The 10,387-nt window shown below is 61.1% G+C and overlaps 1 protein-coding gene across 1 annotated transcript; it reads right to left on the bottom strand.

Moving 5' to 3' along the window:
* On the bottom strand, positions 1–10,387 carry TMEM275 (transmembrane protein 275). Its single transcript, XM_051856516.3, has 2 exons — positions 9,858–10,387; positions 1–1,262 (listed from the first exon to the last, which is right to left on the bottom strand). The coding sequence occupies exon 2, from the start codon at positions 1,201–1,203 to the stop codon at positions 664–666; it is 540 nt and encodes a 179-aa protein (XP_051712476.1). The 5' UTR covers positions 1,204–1,262; positions 9,858–10,387; the 3' UTR covers positions 1–663.

The raw sequence follows: 10,387 nt of genomic DNA, 5'->3' as shown, positions 1-10,387 counted from the left end.
AACACAGACTCCAAGGGTGCTTTATTGAGGAGGCACCGGGAGAACGGATGGTGTGGCCTGGTCGCCGCGGGTGGACAGTGAGGGTTGCGCAGAGACCTTCAGGGTTGTAGGAACCCCCCAGCCCTGCTCCCCGAGTCAGAGAGAGGGGAGGGTGTGCTCTCAATGCAGCTCCAGCCTACGGACCATACTGGCACAAGCCAGAACCGCCCTTGATAATCCCAATCCCATGCTGTGACAGACACGGGTGGCAGGGGCAGGCGAGGGCGTTGTCACGGTTTGCAGGGACAGGTACAGCCCTGGCTGACCTTCCTCCCTCCTCTCCCTCTCCCTCCCACTCCCTTGGCATGAAGGCGTCTTGGTTCAGTGCCCAAATGCCATGGGGGGAGGGGCTGAAGTCAGAGTTTCAGGGTTCAGGGACTCATTTGCATCGTCAGGGGGACGAGGTGAAGTAGGGCCCAAAAGCCCCACATAGGGACCAAGGCTTCGCTTCCTGTTTAGGGACGCGAGTCCTTCCGCCATCACCACGTTGTCCCCTGCTGAAGGTCCGGAGACGGGACAGAGGAGGCCACCTGTGCCCTTCTGAAAAACATTTTCTTGTAAGTGCTTAAACAGCACTAAACGGAGAGCAGCCGGGCAGAGGAGTCCGGCCGGGGGCCCGGTCCGCTAGGGGGCGGCCCGCTCCCGGGGCAGGTTGAGTTGAAGTCCTTCGGTGCGTGGCGCGCAGATGGCTGCAGGCGCCGGCGCGTCCAGGGCGAAGGGGCCCGGGCCCGGGCTGGAGCGGCCGGAGGACGCGGCCGACACGGCGGGGCTGAGCTGCACGGCCGTGGTGTCCTGCGCCGTGCGCTCGCTGCTCTCCATCTCCAGCGCCACCGGCCCGGCGCGGCCGCCGCCCCGGCCTAGGTCCGCCGCGGCCGCCGCCGAGCGCGCACGGGGCGCTGGGCCCCGGCGGCTACACACGCAGCAGGCGGCGAAGAAGCCCAGCGCTAGCGCGAGCAGCACCGGCCCCACGACGAGCGGCGCGTTGTGCCCGGGCAGGAAGGAGGCGAAGGCGCCCACCAGCGTCACGTTCACGCCCGCCAGCAGCACGCACAGACCGCAGGCGCAGCACAGTGCGGGCGAAGGCAGGCCGGGTAGCCGGCCCTGAGCGCGGCCCGTGGGGGCCCGAGCCCTGGGCCCCGTGCTCTTCTTCTCCGCGGGCGGCATTGGCCTGCGCCCTCCTGGCACGCATCAAGTGGCCTCCTGCCGCCAAGTTCAGGGTCGTCCTGTGGGCAAACAGCAAGAGGGAGGAGTCAGCGGGGCGACTCAGTCTCCAACCCCAGACTCACTTCTGTGGCTACATTCATCTTGGCCAGCCCCCTGCCTCTAGGAAGCAACAGCTCATTCCATATGGCGAGATTCTGCCCATGGCTTCCCCACACAGTCCATAAAGCCCCTGTTCCCGCAGTCTTCTCTCCCTCCCCACTTCCTCTGGCCTCCCAGATAGCTGCAGTCCCTCCACCTCCAGGCAGCCTTCCTGGGTTAAGTGAATGGCTGTAAGTGCTCAGCAGGTGCTCATTAAACGAGAATCCTCATCAGTAGTCCTAATTAGAGGGCAGGTGGCCACTTTTGGGACTTAGAACACCCCCCAACCCTGCTCCCCAAGTGCAAGAGGCCTTGGACATCCTCTGGTCCAGCCCCTCCTCCATCAGGTGAAGAAACAAGCCCGGGGCAGAGGTAGTTTTCTCAGGATCGTGGGCCAGGACCTAAATGACTTGCTGCCCTCAGCAGGCTCTGGTAGGGACAGCAGTGACATCAATGCTCTTGTACATCAGACGAGGCCCTGAGTGAGTGGCCCTTGAGAGGGAGGACCTCCCGCTGCTGCAGGTGTCCAGTGGGAGCCGACAGTCCCCAGCGGGGCTGTGCCGGGCTGCAGCACACCCAAGATCCCCGGGGCCCTTTCTGGACTGGGCATTCTATTCGATGCCAAGCCTATGTCCGTTCCACCGCCCAGGGCTCTGCTGTGGAACCTGGATGTGAAGCCCCACCACTGGACGCCAGAATTCCTTTCTAGGATTCTCCAGGGGCGCCTGGTTCTGGGATCTATGCCTGGACTGCAGAATGCTGCACATTTCCTCAGAAGCCGGAGGAATGTCATCCCAGTGCAGGGATTCAGGCTTCTGTATGAGAATTCCTTTCTGTAACATGAGATGGCAGCTCAAAGGCCCTCGAAAGGACCAGATCATGCTTAGTAAGTTGTGTTAGCTTTGTGAACAGACAGCAGGCAAGGGGCCTGGGTGGGGTGGGGTGGGGGTGGGGTGAGGCACAGGGGGCTGGCCAGGACCAGTGGCCCCACATGCTGTGCTCAGCGTTGTCACCCACAACGCCACCTTGAATACAAGTCAACTTCATCCTTGTGGTTGACACAGAAGGGAATCGAGAAGTTTTGGCCCTGGGAGGTCGGTCAGGACCGCTTTGGCAGCAGCAAAGCTGCCCACTCCCTGCGTGGAGGAACCTTCAAAGCCCGCACCGCACCAGGGCCGAGGAAGCCGCGTGCTGCATGGGTGAGGATGAGTGCGGGGCCAGGGAGGTGCGGCTCAGCTCCTTCACTACGGACAAAGGTGGGGCTCTGCTAGGCTCAAGCAGGTCAGTGGCCCTGGAGGACCTCCCCCAGGTTGGTCCCAAGCTGGGACTCCAGGGTTCCCTCCCCCTGTCACCACGCTGAGAGCTGGCGGTTCTACTGGGACTCCATATCAAGCTGGCAGGCAGTTAGAGACCCCCAAACCCTGGCAAAGACAGACAGCTGACGGGGTGGGCTGTGAGACCTCCAGACCTCCCCTTGAACCCCTGCTCCAGCGCACTCAGTAGTGCAGGGTCTTCCTGCCCCTGGGAAGGTCTCAGGCTGAGGCTGCAGGCCATGCCTCTGCTGGAGGGGACGGAGACAGCCCTCCCTTCCCCTCCCCTCCCCTCCCCCCAAGTGATGCCAGGTTCTTGGGAGCAGAGAGTGGACAAGGGTCTGGGGGCCCTGGGTGGCTGGAGGGTCCAGGAATCTCCTGTGCTTTCCCTCACAGGGAAGACTCTTTGGGTTTCCACAGTCCTACTCTGAGGCGCCCAGGTAGGATTTTCTTTATATTTCTCTATTTTTTGGGATCCCTGTGGCTTGCTGTCTTGTGTGAGTTTGGAGCAATTTCTGGCCATTGTCTTTACCCCCTCTTCTCTCTCCTCTCTTCCTGGAACCCTGACTGCACCCAGGCTCGCCGTCTGACAGTGTCTCACTTGGCTATCACACTCTCTTCTGTGTTCCCCACCCTTCCCCCATCTGTTTCAGGCTGGGCATCCTCCTACTGATCTGTCAGCCCGTTCACCAGCCCCGTCTGCACGCGTTTTCTCTGTGGCTACATCTATCTGTTGAGGTTCCGGTTTCCGCTGTTGTAACTTTTCAGTTCTAGAATTTCCACTCGCTTCTTTCCCACGGATTCTAGTTTGCCACGGGAAGATGTTCTCTTGTTCTCTACCTTCTGCAGCATGTTAAAGCCTGTGAAGTTCATGTCCGAGAGCTCCAACATCTGGATCTCCTGTGGGTGTTCCTGTTGTCTGTTTCGTTGTTCGATGGCCATTTGGTCTCATCTGGAAGCCCAGGTAATTGTTTTCTTGAACGCCCCGCATTGGCTATGACAAAACTGCAGCAGGAGACTCTGGGTGATGTCATCTTCCTCCAAAGACAGGCAGCCAGAGGGGCCACACCCCCTAACCCGACCTGGGGCTGTGTGGCCTGGGGGCCTTCAGTCTTTCTCAACCTGATGTAACCACTCTCCTGGTATGTAGCCCTTTGGGCCACCTGGCTAAATGCTGGAGGGGTTGAACAGGACCTCCTCCCCTTTTAAACCCTAAATTATAATTTTGATGCCTCAATCCCCTGGCCATACAGTCTTCTATAAACTAGAAAATGCCTTAAGAGAAAAACTCCAACAAAATATTGCTTTTCTTTTCTCCAACAGCTTGGGCCCCTCCAGTCCTTACTACCTTTTGGCTTTCCTGGGCCTTTAAAAGACTTCCTAAATCTTAATCCAGCTTCAAACAATGATCTCAGTATAAGCCAGTCTACCGTGGCCAGAAGCAGAACTTGACTTGAGAATCTGATGTTTCTACTTTCAGGTGGGTGATTCACTGCTGAGCCCTCCAGATCACTCCACAGCAACACCACTTACGTTTTCGACATGAGATTAAGTATTGCTGTCATATCTCTGTTTTACAGATGGCACCAAAAGATGAAGCAAACTCACCCAAGACCACTGACTGATGGTGGTGGTGCCCGGATTTGAAACCCTGATGTCCCAGCCCCAAAGTCTGCACTCTTAATGGAGTTGGCTTTGCAGAGTGTAGGTCAGGGCCGAGGCCTGGAGCCCAGGCCTTCTGGCAGGCCCTGTAGGTGGTAAGCGCCTCTCATTAGCACCCACACTACTCAGACAGTAGAGGGTGGGGTGGTGTCCCAAGGTAAACAGAAAGCAAATTTGCACCCAGGGGCGGTGCTTCCCAGTACTAATTGCCAATGGAGGATTCTTATCTGCTGCTGGGAGGCAGAGCCTGAGACAGAGCAAATCCCAAGCACAGAAGAGCTGTGGGGGCACGGGCTTCCTGCTGAAGTGGCCTCCGCTCTGGCCGTCTGGGGTCTGGGGTGTGCACGGGGAGGCGCTGAGGTGGCTCAGCTGTCGCAATTCAGCGTGCCCTTCCCCGTGTTGTCTGGCACACGGTGGCCTTCCAGTAGCTGCTGCTGCAGTGTTGGTCCTGTGTCACTGGTGCTCCTGGTGCTGCTCACTACACCTTTTTGGTTCCCTCCTCTTCTGAGCGCCTGGCCAGTCCGTGTGACTGGTTCTGGCTGAGGCAGTCTCACCGCGGGCCACCCTTTCTACTCCTTCAAGCCCAGCCCTCAGCCCAGGGCCTGAGCAGAGGGAAGGCAGCTGCCGCGGATCCTGAGTTGCTAGGACTGGAAGACCGTCACTTCAGTGACTGTGCCATGCTGTCGAATCCGTAGCCATCCCTTGGTTCTTTTTTTTTTTTTTTTGACAGGCAGAGTGGACAGTGAGAGAGAGAGACAGAAAGGTCTTCTTTTGCTGTTGGTTCACCCTCCAATGGCTGCTGCGGCCGGCTCGCTGTGGCCGGCTCACTGCGGCCAGCGCACCGCGCTTATCCGATGGCAGGAGCCAGGTGCTTATCCTGGTCTCCCATGGGGTGCAGGGCCCAAGGACTTGGGCCATCCTCCACTGCACTCCCTGGCCACAGCAGAGAGCTGGCCTGGCCTGGAAGAGGGGCAACCGGGACAGAATCCGGCGCCCCGACCAGGACTAGAACCCCGTGTGCTGGCGCCGCAAGGCGGAGGATTAGCCTAGTGAGCCGTGGCGCCGGCCATCTCTTGGTTCTATTCCTTCCACTGCAGCTGGGAGAAACTAAGGCCTGGGGTAGGGACAGTCATGGGTGGAGTATGTGGCCACGCCAGACCAAAGCCAGGCCTTTCCCTGCCCAACCAGGGCCCTGACCACTGCCACTGGGCTGTCCGTGACTCTGGCCAACCAATCCATCCTCCTGGCTGCCCTGTCTCTGGCTGGGAAGGCCTTGTGGTTTCTGGGAGTTTGGGCTAGAAGGACTTTGGGGGGCAGGGCAGGTTTCAGATGATCTGGGTTTTAAAATTCTGATCTGGTTGGGCAACTTGGGATGGCGCCCGAATGTATAACCAGGTTATGTTCCCCAAACTGAGGTCCCTCATCAGCCTGCTGGCCTGCTCTCAGTAGGTGGCAAAGGTCTCACAAAACAGCGCCTTGATCTGTGGCTCAGTTGCACCTGCTCACTGTTCCGCATTCTTCGCTTTGGGCTGGGCTGCCATCATTTCCCGAGAGGGCCCCACCGTGGGGGAGGGGCTCACAGCAGCCCCTCTGTGCCAAGCTCCTTCCCTCTGTTAACACATTTCATCTACTTCCGTCCTGTCCCCAGTTCCCAGCAAGAAAACCTGGGCTCAGTGAGGGGAAGGGGCTGTCCCTACTCAGCTGTAACAGGAAGGCTGGGACTCCAACCCAGCTCTGTCCGATGGAAATGCGTGTATTCTGCTCCACCGAAACAGCTGCTTACTGGAAGGTCTGGGGGTGTCTGCTTACCTAACGAAGCAATCATGGGTTGTTACTGTCCAGGTCGTCACCAACAAGCTAGGGGCCCGTGGAGGGTCTCAGCGGATGGGGGCACGGGCTCTGGGCGGGGGAGGTCTACATCTGAAGCCCCTTCAGGTTGGCCTGACCCACTCCCTCAGTCCAGGGTTCTGCAATGTTTGTGTCACACAACAACAGGTGCTGGACCAGGGTCCAAGAGCCTCTGGGAAAGGGGGCTGGGCTTCAGTGCACACAGCAGTGCTGGGCCTGGCCCTGGGTCCCTCGTGTGCCCAGTCTGGACTCCACCCTTCACTGGGAACTCCTCTGTGCCCCTTAGTCTTAACACTTCTGTTCCCCTCAGCCCTGGCAAGGTTAGGCCAGGCCTCTTCCCTGGCACCCCCCCGCCCCCTCCCCGTCTCTCCCGCACCCTCAGGGAGCCTCCCACGTCACTGACTCATTGCTGGCTGGGGCTTGTTCACTACCCTGCGAGCTCTCAGCTTCTGCCGACCGCGTTCTGCCTCCCCAGAGCCCAAAGGGCTGCCATCACCGGCACCCAGCCAGTCTATAGCTCCCCACCCCCACATTCCCGGAGCACGAGCTAAGCTTTGTGGCTGCGGCTGAAGGCGAGGCTTTCCATCGCTGACTCCTGGCTTTCCCATCCTCATTTGCGAGTGCGTTTGCATGTGTGTGTGTGCGCAGACACATGACATGGGAGAGCCACAGGCCAGCAGGCAGTCGCTGGCCAGGTGCAGCTGTGTGCCAATGCAGTGGACGTGTGCAGCTGCCCCGTGGAGGAACCGCTGGAGACTTCTTGCCTGGCAGCATGGGGGCGGGGGAGGTGCCTGGGAGGCGGATGGGGCAACAGCTGCTCTGTCTCAGCTGCTCCCACGGTGCCCATGCACTGACCGTAGGCCTCCGTGCCCACAGCCAGCAAGCCCCTGCTGCTTGCTCACGGGCCGTCAGGTTTGCCATGGGGAAAGTTTGGGTCTGTCCTGGCTGGTCTCTGCCGGCCCTGGCTTCCGGCACTCAGTGACAGACTGTAGCCTTCTCTGCAGCAGTCACAGCCCTGTGGCCCTTAGACCAGGCTTTGCTCTCATCCAGGAGAGGTGATCCCGCCCCCCGCCCCGGCCCCCGGCTGCTCTGAGCCCTTCTGCTCCCTCCTGGCCCTTCCTGGTGCTCTCAGCCTTGCCCGCAGCTCCTGGCAGGGCCATATCCATGGATGGAGCCCCCCTGAGCACCTCAGCTGTCTGGAGCCAGCAGAGGGGAGGACAGTGGGACTTCAGGCTGGCTGGGTGGGGCGCCCCTTCCTGTCTGTTTCCTTCCAGGTCTTTGCCACTGGCTCCTCCTCCTGCTCAGGTCCTACCTCCCCGAGGGACTCAGTGTGTTTTACACAACTGCCCAGACCGCTGCCCCCTTAGGTCCTGACTCCCATCTCCAACGCCCAGCTCCTCTGTTGCATCTCAGCCATCCTCCCCCTACCGGACCCCCAGACCTCATCACCTCCTTGCCACCCGGAACCATTGCGCCTCTGAGAAACCAGCACCCAGCTCTCACCTGTAACCCACTGCTGCCCCCACCCAGCACCTGCCGTGCCGAACAGCGTTATAAGCTGCTGTGGTTGTGGGGTTGCCAGTGGAGCAGTGCTGGGAGGTGGGGCCTTTCAGAGACCTGAGGTCATTAAGAGGGATTACTACCACCTTTCTCGAGGGGCAGTTCTCTCCGGAGTTGCTGTTCTCTGGGGACCAGATCAGGCACCGCGAGGGCGGGCTGTGACAAAGCCAGTCTCTCACTTGTGCTTGCCCTGCTGCTCTCTGCCATGAGCTGAAGCACCACGCGGCCCTCACCAGAAGCAGAGCACGTGCCAGTGCCGTGCCCTTACACTTCCCAGGCAGCTGAATCCGCTGCCTCCCTGGACAAATGACCAGTCTCCAGGATTCTGGGACAGCAGACTAAGCCCTTTCTGTATGGGAACTCAGGTCGGCTTTCTGACAGTCCTCGGAGGTAGACACCATTGCCACTCTGCTTTTACAGAGCGGGAAGCAGGCTCAGAGAGGTTAAGCTCCTTGCCCAAGGTCACAGATGTGGCGGTGACAGCCGGCAGAGCGGGAGTCAGGCCCTGGGCTGTGTCTCCTCCATCTGTGCTCGACCGGGGCTCCACACCACCCCTTACCATAACTGGTCTCTGACCTCATGCATCCCTGGAACTCCACATTTTCTCCATGATCCATTCACGTCCACGTCTCTCTCCAGTCCCTTGAGAAGCCACGCGCACTGACTTCAGTTCCCCCCTTACACATCACTCCGTGTCCTGCCAAAGCCGCCCAGCAGCGCCTCCACCTTGCATCAGCCTAGCCTTCAGTCTCCTCAAGGCTCTGCCCAACCTGCTAAGTCTAGCAGGCGAAAGAGACCCCAGCTGGGCAGGCAGGTGCTCTGTGCACCCCCATTTCTGGCACCACTCAGGCTCCTGGGAAACCCCCCCTCCTAGGCTGAGCTCACTGACCCCTCTCATGGGCTGCACCTCCTCTTGGGCACACCCAAGCCTCTCCCATCTTGAGACAAGACCCCCCCCTCCAACCCGCGTCTGTCACCAGCTCACACTCTCTTGCGTTCCTGAAGGCACCGTCTACACCTGAACTCCACCTCCTTCTCAGGAGTCATCTGCTCCAGCCTGGGCTTCTGTCCCATCATCCTTCAGCCTCTGCTGTCGCCAAGGCCACCAGCACATCCTCGTTGCTGAAGCGGTGACCTCTGCTCAGTTCTCCCCAGCTTTGCTGCCGCTGAGTGCTCCTTCCTGGGAATGCTTTTCCACCAGAAGATACTTGATTTGCTCCCACAAGGCCCACGGCTCCCGCGAGGACGTGCAATGAGGGCTTTGTCTTGGCTCCTCCCTCCCCCTCCAGCTTCCCGCCACAAATCCCCAACCCACACCAATCCCGCAGGTTGTCCCCTCCCAGTGTCTCTGCAGCCTGTTCCTTCCTTTCCCGGTTCATGCTTGCCCCTTACACCCTCTCCCGATCTCTCCCAGCGGTTAAAGCCTCCTGGGTCCTCTGGCAGCTGCCCCAGCCCTGGCTTCTCCAGGGGCTCCCCTGCCTCTGCTGCAGCGAGCTGAGCTCGCCAGGAGTGCGGAGTGAGCCGCTCGGTGGGGAGCAGGAGCCTGGCTAGCCCTCGCGGGACTGCAGAGTGCAGCTGGAAGGCCTTTCCTCTCTGCTGCCGCCTCCCCGACCCCTGCGACCCTGTGTCCAGGTCTGCACCCCAGGCGCTCTTTTGGAGGTCCAGGCTCAGGTCCACTTTGCTTGCTGCTGTGTCCCCAGCGGCGCCTGCGTCTCCCCAGGTGTCCGGTGAACAGCGGGTTCCAATGGTCAGGGGTACCACTGAAGTCTGTGCCCGCATTCCTGGCCTCACTGGGTTTTGCAGGTGCTCTGTGGCATTTCTCGGCTCTGCCTTCTCACTTCACGCCCTGGCTGGCAAGTGGACGTGGATTCCAGGGCAGATTCTTACCAGGCAAGAGCAGGCAGGGACCAGGGCAGAGCAGAGTAGCCTGAGGCAGCCGGCCAGTCCTCGCTGGGGCCCCCTTCTCCTGTGCCCTCCCCTCCTCTCTCACCTGTTTTCTCAAGGCTACGACCCTGACCCCTTGTCTGGGCACTGCTCTTTGACTCCAAGTTCAGGGCTGCCTGGAGGCTCTCCCCCCTCCTCCCCTCCCCCCCACGCCGCCCTCCCTCTCCCCCACAGCTCGCAGCCTTCACTTGCCTGAGCCGCCTCGTGGACGTTCTCTGCCGTCCGACCCGGCTGACCCCTGAGCCCCTGGGCCCTCGGCGGGGACGGATCCCGCGAGCGCCGGGCCGCCCGCAAACTTCGAAGGGCTGTGCGGGGCGCGGGGTCCGGGGTTGCCCCTTCCCAGGCCCCCAGGGCTTGCGGCCAGGGACGTGGAACCGGCCGCTTTGGAGATCTCGGCGACTCTTGGAGCGGGGCTCCCGCCCCTGCGGCAGGGCCAAGCCGCGCAGCCCCCACTCGGCTTCCAGTTGCAGCCCCCGCGGCGGCGGCGGCGGCGGCGGGCGGGGAGGGACCGGCGCGGGCGTGGACGGCGCAGCCTGGGCTGCGGGGACCCAGCCTCCTTCTGCCACCCGGAGCCCTCCTGGGAACGTCGGCTGCGCTTCTCGGTTCCCTCTGGCCCGGGGGGGAGCCGCGTTCCCACCAAGTACCTCCCCTTTCCCGCTCCGCGCCGCGCCGTCCGGCTGCCTGGGCTCCTGTCGGCTTGCGGGGAACTCCTGGCCCGCCCA

This window comes from Oryctolagus cuniculus, chromosome 7, assembly GCF_051225735.1.
Source record: "Oryctolagus cuniculus isolate XC-2025 breed Fujian yellow rabbit chromosome 7, ASM5122573v1, whole genome shotgun sequence".
Lineage (NCBI taxonomy): Eukaryota > Metazoa > Chordata > Mammalia > Lagomorpha > Leporidae > Oryctolagus > Oryctolagus cuniculus.
The sequence above is the reverse complement of the archived record's forward strand: the minus strand, read 5'-3'. Positions and strand labels throughout refer to the sequence as shown.